Here is a 13,999-nt window from a genome sequence, read left to right as displayed (position 1 = left end):
CTGAATGGAGGAATGGGCCAAAATACCAGCAACAGTGTGTGAAAACCTTGTGAAGACTTACAGAAAACGTTTGACCTGTGTCATTGCCAACAAAGGGTATATAACAAAGTATTGAGAAACTTTTGTTATTGACCAAATACTTATTTTCCACCATAATTTGCAAATCAATTCATTACAAATCCTACAATGTGATTTTCTGGATTTTTTTCCCTCATTTTGTCTGTCATAGTTGACGTGTACCTATGATGAAAATTACAGGCCTCTCTCATCTTTTTAAGTGGGAGAACTTGCACAATTGGTGGCTGACTAAATACTTTTTTTCCCCCACTGTAGATGTTAGTGTACACATTTTCATGGAAACTAGAGATTTAGCTGAGTAAGCAGCTGACTTGTAATGTGGGTCATCCCAGTGCATGAGAAGTGAACTGGATGGAGCTGTGTTGACTACTGTCATTTTGACACAAAGATTCTGATGAAAGGTGGAATGATTCAGTTCTCCATAAGTGGGGATCTGATGTTTTTGGTTTAATAGTTTCTTTGGAATGCAACCAAGAAGAGCAAATTTGGCAGTGTTTACATTTCAGCTTTCAGAAAACCTGCCATTTTAGTGTGTTTGAGGCAAACACTTGCATCTTGATATTAGATGAAGTAATCTAAAATGTAATCAACTGTTTTTAAGAATGTAACTGTAATCTGATTAAACAATTTCTTTAAAGTAATCTGTTCTGATTTCAATTACTTCATTTTTAAAATCTGATTATGTAATCCCTGTTATGCGTTAGTACCAAACCCTGCTCTTCTCTCACAGTACAATGTCACTGACATTGGAAGAAGGCCGAGCTCCTTTTGAAACAATTGACCCCTTTCAAGACAGAGTGCCTCGTGGCAAATTTTCTACATTCTTGAGAAGATTGAATGGTCAAGGGCCAACTTTGATCACTCATCATTTTCACTATTATAAAACATCAGTATAGTGGTACATGTAGTATGCAAGGACTGGAGGGCAATGTTATTAATGGTTTTGATTAGGTCTATTTGTTCTGCAATTGTAAGTGGAAGTTATCCTTCACTTAAAAAATAAATAATATTTATATCAAGTAATCACTCATCTTGGTGATATTTCACACTCAAATTATAGTAGTGCTGAGAAGTTACTTACAAGCTACTTACATAAAGCACGCTTACTTAACCAGCAAGATCACAATCCTTCTCAGATTTCAACAGTGACTGAAGCATGAGAGACTCCCGTTATTTTAAAGGGGAGGAGTTGGGAGTAGTAAGTGTTCCTCTCCCATTCACACACCAGCATACACAGATGGAGGCTACTCAGTCTTGACAAAGCGTGGAGACCGTGGAAGCTTTGCTGGACACGAGGACCTGAAGGAAGAGAAGGATAAGAAAGGAGAGAAGGAGAGGGGGATAATAATGGAGTGCAAGGAGAATGTGATCCACTACCTCAGCTGGGGGTTCATCGTCGGTGGGGTGGCGTATCTCCTTCGGCAGACCAGGACCCAGACCCAGTACGGACGCTACGTGACCTCGGATGGGACCCCAGGGAGGACCTGCCCTGCCAAGCTGGCCTGGTTCCTCCAGGAGCTGCCTTCTTTCCTGGTGCCCATGCTCCTTCTGCTCTCCACCGACACACAGCCCAGCCTGGGCAAAGACTTGCTTCTCTGGACCTTCTGTCTGCACTACTTCCAAAGGTATGTGTCCACATTAGCCTGGTCCCCACTTGGCTAGACGGCAGAATTAGGTCTGTGATGGTGGGACCAGACATGTCCACATACCAACTTGCAATGGAGTCTGGAATCTTTTAACTCATAAATCAGCTGAAACACATGGCCAACGTTTTTTGGGCAACAGCAGTCATTTCACTTAAAAGGTGTTGAACATATGTCTTTGCCTCCTACACAGTTGATCTTTGTGTGTGCAATACAAATGCAGGCCATTCAATGAAAAGAGTCCCCTATTCACTATTTTGAGTGAAGACTAGAGGGACATTCCACGCCCCGGTAAAAGAATGAGGCATAGACTCAGATTTTTCTCTTTAAATGTATGATGGTATAAACAGAAAAAAACTATCTGTTACAAAACTTTGCATTTGCATTGTACTTCAAGTAAATGTTTTTGTACAATTTCCAGTGGAAATTGTAGAAATTAATCCTTGTGCATATACTGTAATTTTCGGACTATAAGCCGCGCCTTTTTTCCAATTTTTCGACCCTGCGGCTTATATAACGGTGCGGCTAATCTATGGATTTTTACAGCTAACGGCCACTAGAAGACCTCCTAAATCTATGGATTTTACAGGTTACAGTCCACCAACTTTTACTCTATGGGCTCTATGACCGGTCCGCGCCCCCCACCTTTAAGCGGCGGGCTCCAGCAGGAAAAGCTGGAGGCCGGAAAAGAGTGAGACAGGTAGCGCGTAAAAGTAAAAGTGGAACCGAGAGTGGTACGAGAGACAGAACGAGAGACAGAACGAGAGCAAGACAGACAGACATTACATTTACATTTTAGTCATTTAGCAGACGCTCTTATCCAGAGCGACTTACAGTTAGTGAATACATATTTTTTTTATACTGGCCCCCCGTGGGAATCGAACCCACAACCCTGGCGTTGCAAACGCCATGCCCTATCAACTGAGCTACATCCCTGCCGGCCATTCCCTCCCCTACCCTGGACGACGCTGGGCCAATTGTGCGCCGCCCATGAGTCTCCCGGTCGCGGCCGGCGGCGACAGAGCCTGGATTCGAACCAGGATCTCTAGTGGCACAGTTAGCACTGCGATGCAGTGCCTTAGACCACTGCGCCACTCACGAGAGCGAGACAGTTTGTCTCTTTCCCGACAATCCCCTCTGTGCACGAACCCTTACATATGGTAATTAAACATTAAAACACCTGCGGCTTATAGTCCAGTGCGGCTTATATATGTACGCATCATTCAATATCATTCAATTTAGCTGCTGCGGCTTATACTCCGGTGTGCCTTATAGTGCGGAAAATACGGTAGTTGTATGGTTTGTTTAACTTTGCAATTATTTTTTGAGTCTCAGCGTCACTCTGCATGGTCACTATTAAGAGGTCATCCTGCCTGGTTTCCTAATAAGGGGATGAATCACATTCAACAGAACATGACTAATTTGGTTGGTAAATGTCCTCATTCTGGAGGTTCCATGTATGCCACTGTTCTGAATTGTGTCATTTGAAAATGAAAGTAAGAAATCTCAGCAACGCAACTATTTTGTAACTCAATTAAGCATGACATCTGACTGCTGATAGACTGCCGATAGGTACTTATCACAGTAGGAGACCATTCCATCTCTTTCTTGAAACAAAATATGTAATATGCGCCTAGACATGCAGACCATACTTGCTTCAAAGTTACAGAAAGCTACTCGGCTCTGCCTCGTCGTCCATTATTTCCGAGATAATGTACAGAACGTCAGCGTTTATTCCTTACGTATACCCACTTTTTTTTGTGAACATTGCGTATACTCACTTCTTACCACGATGCGTATCAAAGTAGTGTAGCGGAGGTATACGTCATATCAATTAATAAGACTGATAGAACAGATCAGAATGTTAGATCCAAATGTTTTTTCTTTTTTTTTTTAGCGTTTAGATCAGCTTTAATATTGCATCTAGATTGTAACTTCCATCAATGTAATTGTTTGCATCACTTCCAATCCCCCATATGTTTTTTTTTTCTCGCAAATATATATATATACACATACATACATACATACATACATACATACATACATACAATCACATACATATACATATCCTTTTACTTTCCAACCCCACCACCCCTTCCCTAATTGGAGTAAACTAGTGAACAACAATGCTTAGACCTCTACTTCCAGCTTATACATACTATATACATTTTATGGACACAGTCAATTTTACAATAATTATTTTTTGTTTGTTTTTACTCCTGAACTTCCTTTACTCTCAACCTCTCTGATCATTTTCATGATGTCCATCCGGTTTGCTTCTATATGCCATATCTTTCTAACTGTGCTCTTTCACAAAAGCTCTCAACCTATAACCTATATACTTATTATGGACACAGTATGCTTACATTATTAGTTATCTTGTTGTTATTAGTTGTTATTAGTTGTTATTAGTCCCATCCTTCAACTCCATTCAACACCACCCATCTATCTCTTAACACCATCCATATTGGATTTCTATTTGCGATATATTTTTCAACTGTACTGTGATGTTTTACAAAAGTTCTGAACCTTTCTATTCTCTAGATCAAAATGTTGATAAACTATTTATTTCTTCACATTTTCTACACAGTTATGTGCACACGGCGGTAGGCCTAGAATGATGTGACCGTTCCAAAATGCAATTTGTGGGAAAACACCATTCTAAAATGGGCCCCGCACATGCGAGCGGTTTAATGTACAGAGATGGAAATATCCGTTGCTAATTTCTTTTTATTTATTTATTTATTTAACCGTTGCTAATATGACTAGGATAATGCATTTGTCTGCTAGACAATGAAAGTTGCTTTGAAAACCAATAGAACAGGAGAGGGCATTTGAGGAAATCTTTATAAAATAATTGCCGCCACGTTTCTATGGTGGGATTTTGGCTATAGGCTACTTTGAAGCAAGGTAAGACATGCCTCATAATATGAAGTAAAACGTCCAGGTTTCAAACAATTAAGGTACATGAAAAATATAGAGATGCTAGTGACAGGCCTAACCGTCTTCTGGTAGATTAAAAGGCTTTCCCAAAAACCTTCTCAATTAAATGTTAACTAGCTACAAAGTATCTTATGCCGACCTAGCAGAATGGTATTATGATTATTTGCATCAATCCAGTGGCCATTTGTTTTGCAAACTCAATCTCATGTGCACTACAGACACACAGCTAGGTGCCTGGATAGTTGAATTAAAGGGTAACTACACTCAAGAATCTACATTTCTTCGATCTTTCCCAGACCTCAAAAGTGGTCTCCTGATGTTGTTTAAGCATTGTTGTGGACTTAGAACATCCCATTTTGTTGTTGTCCCCCATGGTCTCCGTCCATCCATCTATCCCTTAGTCACACGCTATATCTCAGACAGCACTGGCCCGATTTTGATGACTGGGCCCAAAATCTGTCTTCTCCATCAGGTGGCGTTTGTTCTTTGGCACATGACAGGGAGTACAGGGAGTGGATCAGCTAAAGAGACTGCAGGCTCAACATTCAGGGCTGCCGGCTAATCGGGCCAGTTAATCAACCTTTCATATGGCCCGCTTGGGCCAGTACATTTTCAAACTCCAAAACAAAACCAAAACAAAATATAATAATAATAATATGCCATTTAGCAGACGCTTTTATCCAAAGCGACTTACAGTCATGCGTGCATACATTTTTTTGTGTATGGGTGGTCCCGGGGATCGAACCCAATACCCTGGCGTTACAAGCGCCGTGCTCTACCAATTGAGCTACAGAGGACCAAAATATATACAGTACCAGTCAAAAGTTTGGACACACCTACTCATTCAAGGGTTTTTCTTTATTTTTACATTGTAGAATAATAGTGAAGACATCAAAACTATGAAATAACACATATGGAATCATGTAGTAACCAAAAAAGTGTTAAACAAATCTAGGTATATTTTATATTTGAGATTCTTCAAATAGCCATCCTTTGCCTTGATGACCACTTTGCACACTCTTGGCATTCTCTCAACCAGCTTCACCTGGAATGCTTTTCCAACAGTCTTGAAGGAGTTCCCACATATGCTGAGCACTTGTTGGCTGCTTTTCCTTCACTCTGCCGTCCGACTCATCCCAAACCATCTCAATTGGGTTGAGGTCGGGGGATTGTGGAGGCCAGGTCATCTGATGCAGCACTCCATCACTCTCCTTCTTGGTAAAATAGCCCTTACACAGCCTGGAAGTGTGTTGGGTCATTGTCCTGTTGAAAAACAAATGATAGTCCCACTAAGCGCAAACCAGATGGGATGGCGTATCGCTGCAGAATGCTGTGGTAGCCATGCTGGTTAAGTGTGCCTTGAATTCTAAATAAATCACAGACAGTGTCACCAGCAAAGCACCCCCACACCATAACACCTCGTCCTCCATGCTTTACGGTGGGAACTACACATGCAGAGATGATCCGTTCACCCACACTGCGTCTCACAAAGACACGGCGGTTGAAACAAAAAATCTCCAATTTGGACACATTTCCACCGGTCTAATGTCCATTGCTCGTGTTTCTTAGCCCAAGCAGGTCTCTTCTTCTTATTGGTGTCCTTTAGTAGTGGTTTCTTTGCAGCAATTCGACCATGAAGGCCTGATTCACACAGTCTGAACAGTTGATGTTGAGATGTGTCTGTGACTTGAACTCTGTGAAGCCTTTGGGCTGCAATTTCTGAGGCTGGTAACTCAAATTAACTTATCCTCTGCAGCAGAGGTAACTCTGGGTCTTCCATTCCTGTGGCGGTCCTCATGAGAGCCAGTTTCATCATAGCGCTTGATGGTTTTTGCGACTGCACTTGAAGAAACGTTCAAAGTTCTTGAAATTTTCCATATTGACTGACCTTCATGTCTTAAAGTAATGATGGACTGTCATTTATCTTTACTTATTTGAGCTGTTCTTTACATAATATGGACTTGGTCTTTTACCAAATAGGGCTATCTTCTGTGTACCCCCCTACGTTGTCACAACACAACTGATTGCCTCAAACGCATTAAGGAAAGAAATTCCACAAATTAACCTTTAAGAAGGCACACCTGTTAATTGAAATGCATTCCAGGTGACTACCTCATGAAGCTGGCTGAGAGAATGCCAAGAGTGTGCAAAGCTGTCATCAAGGCAAAGGGTGGCTATTTGAAGAATCTCAAATATATTTTGATTTGTTTAACACTTTTTTGGTTACTACATGATTCCATATGTGTTATTTCATAATTTTGATGTCTTCACTATTATTCTACAATGTAAAAAATAGTAAAAAATTAATAAAAACCCTTGAATGAGTAGGTGTGTCCAAACTTTTGACTGGTAGTGTATATATATTTGTATTTAATCCTTCAAAATCTTCCCGATGTCTGATGCTTCACACTTGTTATCAACCAGCAACCGGTTTGAATGGCAAGAATGTCAAAGCCTTCCCTCTCCGTCTCGAGTGACTCCGCCTCAGTAGGCTACATCCTGGATCCTCGCACCAGACCCGTCTCAGCGGAGGCGGGACCCCCATCAATTCGGAGTTGAACATCGCCACGCACATTCAAAAGTCCCCCACCTGCTCCCCCACTTGCTTCTCAGTCGTTTTCCCTATAAGACACAGCGATGTCATTATTAGCAAAGAAAGGTTTACATAGGCCTACACTATGGAGCTGCTTGCTTGTCAAGACATGAACATTATTTACTCAAATCACTTGTTGGTTCAATACAAAATTAATATTGTAATAATGCTATTCTGTAGTCTAGGCCTATATAATTGTTTTAATACGAGTCTATTGTCACACCCGTGCGTCAAATTAACATAATAAAAAAATCCCCATCAAAATCCGTCTCAATCCATCACCTCTGAGGTGGAAAGTGGCAGAGCTACAGCGCTGTTTGTCAGACCAGGAGACATCCCGAAAATCGGTCTTCTCACGAAAACGTCTGTAGCGTCAGAACGGTTTTGCTCTACGACCCCCGCAAGCCCCACGGGACTCGTCTGAAGGTAACCCATACAAATTAATGGAAGTATGGAGGTATTTTTGTGGCAACAAAAATAAGGGGTTAAATATGTGTCCAAAAAACAAAAGTATTTCCTGATTTTTTTTTTTATATCTCCTAGATATTTACATTTACATTTTAGTCATTTAGCAAGATATAGGACAGACACTTCAAAACCTTATTCCTTATGATTTTTTAAAATGGTATTTTTGTGTGCAATTTATTAATGTTATTTAATACCTTTCTATAGTAAAGTGGTCCTAAAATTCAAACGCAAATAATCCATGGTATGACCATCTTAAAACAATTCCATATGTTAGCTCCATATGTTTTCTATTAAAAGTGTGAGAGTAACCACGTTTCCAGCCACAGTTTTTATGTGAGTAAAGTCATAGCATATATATACAAAAATCAGGACAGCTGTGATGGAAACAGAAGTTTCAGTACAATTTTATAAATGTCGACAGATAATTTGTTCACTCGACATGCTGTGATCTTTTTGTGTCTGTAAAATGTATTATGTGAGAAATGGCGGTGGAAACGCCTTTAAGCTCAAATATTGATATAATAACCATCATATCCAAGTGAAAGTGCACGGTGATGAGCTTGACGCTCCTTTCCAATAAATATCGAGGGTCTTATTCTGATGACATGATGATCGATGCTTGACTGCCGTTTGACAAATACAAATATTCTCGCTCTTATCCATAAGAATCTCATCATGTAGCCTAGACTAGCATCTGTGAGCTGTTGGCTAGAACGCACGTGAGTAGGCAAGACCAGAGTAGGCACATTTGCTATTTAACGCAACAGTTTTTGTGACAAAACTATCAGTAGAGTTGAAAATGCAATGGAAACACATTGAACCTTAGAATTTTATTTGGCACATGAAAAAGTACATTTTGTGTGCACTATGTCATCACCTACTGCTTTTTATCCGCAACAAGTCTGTCTGGTGGAAACCTGGTGGAAACACACTACTGGTGGGAAAATGTGCATATTTTCTTTATGCAGGTTTTAGAATATTGCATGAAAATTTTTCGGCAATTGGATGGAAACCTAGCTTTTGAGAGCGAAAACCTGAAACCTGTGAATTTCTGAGTCAGTTGGCAGTCTCATTCATCTATTTCAATAATAAGCCTACTATTAGCTTACTTGCACAGAACAGCTTGGGTTGGCCTGACTGTGAAAGTGTATGTCACTGTTTGTCATATAATTTTTCACACAGGGCGCCTTTCCTTCACCGGGCAGGCCGTTTGGGAAATGTTTGTAAAAATTAGAGTATACCCACTTCTCCAGGCACCACTACACCACTGGACGTACCTGCTGCGTACCGACCTGGTTCTGACGAACCTGCCGTTTCTACTTGTAGAATCACAATGCTCGGCAGTGGCCGACAACTTGACTTTGAGCCAATCAGATAGCACAAACATGTTGCGTTTATATTTTTGTTCAGTGTAAAACAAAGCTGCATAATACATATTTTGTTCTAGAGCAAGTCTTTACATCTTTTACGTCTATCTAAGGAGTTTTTTGCTTGAAAAATGATTTTGTTAGGTTTGATAATGTGCACTAGCTTCGTAGTTAGTGAGCTAACGTTAGCTTGCTAACTGAGCAAGGCAGTCACACACACTTCATATGAAATGAATGGGGTAGTAAGTGAAGCACAATGCACACAACACTAAATGCTTTACCAAGCTAGCTATCTAGCCACTGCTAGTAACATTATAATTAAATCACAATGGTTTAGTTTCCATGAAGCAGCTGCCTGTAGCTGGCTGCCGAGAGTCAATGCAGTGTCTTTACTTGACCTAGCTAGCACAAGAGCTAGCTAGCTAGCTAGCGAAACATGTTAACCATTTAGCTAAAGTTAGCCAGCTAGCTAAAAATGTATCTATGGGCTGTATGCGATTATGGAGTGTGAATTCAATTGTTTCTTTGTCATCTTGCTAGTTAGTTATATAGCTGTGGCCATCTATCTAGTATCAGCAAGGGCTTTCTACAACATTACCGCAGCTAGCTAACATTGACTTGACCATAAAGCAACACACATGGACATGCCTTCCCAAACATTGCTACTGCCACCTTCTGGTGTGGAGTATTTTAACAAGGCTGAGTGGCTGACGACTTCAAGGTCTTTGCTGTGTGAACACAAAAGAGATTGACTGCCGACACTCTGTTCAGAGGTGTTAAGTACTGTCGGCAGGCAAACGTTTGACAATCCTACCGGTGTGTCTGAGCTCTTACATAGTCAAAACCTATGGAGAACTCTCAAAGGAGACCGGGTGTGAACATATTTACATGGTAGGGAATTAGAACGTGCATAAAACTCACAACTGCCCTTAAACCAGGTCAGCACACTTCCATTAATGTATGTTAGTCACCACATTTCTTCTCGTCATCATATCTGCTGCCATATCAAACTTTACTCAACAGGGTCATGTCCAGTATGGAGAAACATTTTTGAAACGGGGAGGTAATACCTGAACTTGTCCAATAAGAAACAATAATTTTTGTTCTGTTACAATATTTTGTGCCCCACTGAACATGACCCAGGGCTTTGTTGTGAGCCACCAAGCACATAAGCCCTTACCTGGAGCTCACTCAAATGACAGAAGAGGAAGGAGCAGAAGTCAGAACAGAAGTGCCCCAGGATGTGACTCAAATCATGTTCCACTGTTTACTAGTGTTACAGGGAATGGGGAGTATGTAGATTGACTAGAGGCCCAGGGTGTAAGGAGAAGGGAGGGGAACCATTATACAGTACCTACTCGATCAGTATAGGGCACAACTTTGTAGAACTTCGAAGATAGAAATGTAATGAAGAGATGACGTGATCCCTTATTCTACTTGTTACAGGGGAATGTTTGTTCTACATAATCTATTTCTATCTACGTTAAGAAACACGGCCCTGCATGGCTTCCAGTTACTCACATTGTTTGTACACAGCAGTGCTATATTGACTAATCTTTGACTACTTTATCAATATTTTTCTATTTTTTGCAAGAACGTTCATCTACTCCTTGCTGACCAAAGGCCGCCCTTCCCCTCTCTACATTGTCTTCTCTGCGGTAGTCTTCTGCACCGTCAACGGTTTTCTCCAAGGCCACTACATGCTCCACTGTGCCACGTACGATGATGCGTGGCAGACCGACATTCGTCTGGGCACCGGTAAGTGAGATCCAAGCGGAAATGTTTAGCAGTCTTTTCCCAGCCCTTATTCTGAATATTACAGTGCCTGGATGATGTTCACAGACATTTGACAGTCATTTGGTATCCTATGTTGAAGCCCTAAATAAATGCTATAGATTTATTTCCAAAGTAATTAATTTCACCCTTTAAAAGGGTAACATTTGATAACTGCTAGAGCTACTGTAGATTAAGTCTGAGATCAAAAACTGTTCCCAAAAAAATTGTTAGGAAAACACACAAGGGGAATACCAGCCTTGCAGTCTGGGAGACTCTAATCTGGCCAGAGAACTTTGAGGCTTTCAGCCTGGAACTGTGATGAAACAAGTTGGCATTCACTTCCTCCTTGTCAATGTTCTGTGTTTATTGGTCAGTTAATGAGGCTAGATTCTTCAAAACATGCATTTATTGGTCCCAGCAGGTTATGGGATGATAATTTTGACAGTATTCCTCCACAATAATAGAAATAATGATTTGTTGACAAAGTCTGAGTTTGGGGTCGCATTGTACAAGCTTCTGCCAGCATGAAAGCTTTTAACAGCTCATACATTTGAGTTGTTTTTATAGAACTAGAATGTGGTTTGCGTTAAGTGCCTGTATTTTTTTTTCCAGGTTTGCTGATGTTTTTCCTGGGAATGGCCATCAACATTCACAGCGACCACATTCTTCTAAATTTGAGAAAACCCGGAGAGGTTGTTTATAAGATCCCCAAAGGTACCAGATGGAATTCTGTATAACAGATGTCAGGCAGTGTTTCGGCAACTGTTCTAGTCTTGTGAAACAATGGCAAAAACGTGAATCTTTTGCCAAATAAACATGTTCTGTACTCTTTACTTAGTCACTGTCTGCACAGCCATGTGATGATAAACAGAACAAGCAGAGCATATTCAGAACATTCTGGTGTCAATGTGACCTTTTGCATTGATCTCTACTTCCTTTTGCTTTGTAAGCACTATGCCTGTGTTGATCAAAAGATGTTTAAAGGCCCAGTGCAGTCAAAAATCAGTTTTCCTGTGTTTTATATCATACTGTACAACAGCTGATGAAACTAACACTGTAAAAGTGTGAAGAAATAATAATTTCCTGATAATTGCTGGTTGAAAATACAATCTACATAGGACCTTCTATTCAGCAAGTTTGCATGGGCAGGAGTTTTGGCTTTCCATGGTGATATGCCCATGTAAAAAAATGGGTTAATAGACCAATAACAGAGTTCCAAACCTCTCTGCCAATAACAGCTAGTTTTCAGTTTCCCCCTCCCCACTCAGACCACTCACAGATAGTCCTAGCAAAATTCTTGCTTGAGAAATAATTGTTGTTGTTCCTAAAAAGCTATTTTTGCCCCATTTTAATAGCTATCTATTACAGTAAGGTACTTAATTGTTACCCAGAAATGATTTGATATTGATTATAAAAACAGCTGCATTGGGCTTTTAAGTGCCCTATGTAATCACCAGGGTCATATAAGATTGTGAGCAATGTAAACAAGGCATTCAAAGTTTGGCCAAGAAACTTCAGACACAGGAAGAAAACATTCCAGCTTTCTGGGCCATTACCTCACGGAAAGGTTCAAAAGGAACATCTTGCAACTATTATCAGAACCATGCGGCAAAAGCTAGAGAAAGATGAAACAGCGATGAAGGCCACAGCAGATTTGTTTTCACCCACCTTTGGGTGAATTAACTATCCAAGTAGTATATTCAAACATGGAGCCCTTGACATGGGGTGCTGGGTCCAAAAAAGGTAGTAGACATGAAGTAAGGTCTGAAAGGTCAGGGATTGAAATGTTGCGAACTACTCTCAAGGTATGAGTGTAAAGACCCTACTTCATTACTACTGAATTAACTGTCTGACACTTTTTATTCCAGGGGGAATGTTTGAGTATGTCTCCGGAGCAAACTTCTTTGGAGAGATTCTGGAGTGGTGCGGGTACGCCCTAGCAACGTGGTCCCTGCCGACGTTCTCCTTTGCCCTTTTCACTATGTGCTCGATTGGACCGCGGGCCTACCACCACCACAGGTACTGACAGGTCCAACTTCTAGAGCCTTCTGTAATCTCCTCATGCTCATACTCCCACTGATACATGTTCACTGGTATTGATACAATGTATAGGTCTTTCAGCGAAGCAATAAGCATGGACTGTGTTGATATTTTACAATGGAAAAGCATGGTGGTAGGATTCCTTCAATCTGACATTCTCTTCTCTTTCAGGTACTACCAAGAGAAGTTTGAAGACTACCCTCGGTCGAGGAAAGCTGTGATACCTTTCATATTATAAGAAGAACAACAAACCAGAGAAGCCGGAACAAATGGACATTAGTCATAGCCATGATATTGGCGTTTACTGAACTCTTAAATGAAATGCTTGTCCTATATTGCTCTTTTCTGTGGAGCCCATTTTACCAGGCTTTAGCTTTCATTAAGTAGACATATTGAACCTATCATCTCATTGTAGTCAGAGCTAGATGATATTCCACACTTGCAGCAACAGATCTGTAATGCCATTCTTCCATAGGCTTGGAGGAATGAATTATGTACCAGCATTCAGCATGGTCAAAGCTCAATGAAGGATAAAGAATTCATGGGGAAGAGAAAGGGGGGCGGTGGGGGTGTCTTGAAAGAATAAAGGAAAAACATGTTTTATATCGAAAGGGATGACTGACTGCCTTTTCCTCTTTGTGCAAAAACGGATCTCTTCGACAGATTAACTACTTCACTTTTGGAAAGGCTCATTAAAGCTCTGCTTATTTACCTTGGGTCTGAAAAAAAAAACACATGGTTTGTTTTTCTTATGCAGTTAATCAAATATTATGTGATTAATAACTGCTGCATATATTATTACACTTTTTAATTTCATGCTTGCTTGGTTGATTAGGTAAGTCCAAAGGCAATGCCATCCTTCATTAGGTGGGACAAAGGCTCAGCTTACTGGAAATCATGTAAATGGAATATCTGGCTAAGCAGTGACATTCATCAATCAATTAAGTTCCAGAGAGTTGGCAAACATTGCCACCCTCGGGAACTAGAGTCGAGCTACTGCATCACCTGAGGTTCTTGACAGACAAGCTTAACAGTACTGTTATGACATGACAGTAGTTGTAATCCTCCAATTCCACCCCTAGAGGGTAGTA

The 13,999-nt window shown here is 40.7% G+C and overlaps 1 protein-coding gene across 1 annotated transcript; it reads left to right on the top strand.

The window, feature by feature from the left end:
- Nucleotides 1-1,284: 1,284 nt before the first annotated feature.
- Nucleotides 1,285-13,625, top strand: LOC121572382 (3-oxo-5-alpha-steroid 4-dehydrogenase 2-like). The gene is made up of 5 exons (XM_045222146.1): nucleotides 1,285-1,703; nucleotides 10,687-10,850; nucleotides 11,481-11,582; nucleotides 12,737-12,887; nucleotides 13,080-13,625. The coding sequence occupies exons 1-5, from the start codon at nucleotides 1,426-1,428 to the stop codon at nucleotides 13,144-13,146; spliced, it is 762 nt and encodes a 253-aa protein (XP_045078081.1). The 5' UTR covers nucleotides 1,285-1,425; the 3' UTR covers nucleotides 13,147-13,625.
- Nucleotides 13,626-13,999: the final 374 nt, after the last annotated feature.

The sequence above is a fragment of the Coregonus clupeaformis genome, chromosome 8 (genome assembly GCF_020615455.1).
Source record: "Coregonus clupeaformis isolate EN_2021a chromosome 8, ASM2061545v1, whole genome shotgun sequence".
Taxonomy (NCBI): domain Eukaryota; kingdom Metazoa; phylum Chordata; class Actinopteri; order Salmoniformes; family Salmonidae; genus Coregonus; species Coregonus clupeaformis.
This window is presented reverse-complemented; position numbering and strand designations above follow the sequence as displayed.

Coding starts and splice junctions, on each gene's coding strand:
- LOC121572382 (XM_045222146.1), top strand. CDS start 1,426: ATGGAGTGCAAGGAGAATGTGATCCACTACCTCAGCTGGGGGTTCATC. Junction 1,704..10,686: donor TGTCTGCACTACTTCCAAAG/GTATGTGTCCAC, acceptor ATTTTTTGCAAG/AACGTTCATCTACTCCTTGC. Junction 12,888..13,079: donor CGGGCCTACCACCACCACAG/GTACTGACAGGT, acceptor CTTCTCTTTCAG/GTACTACCAAGAGAAGTTTG.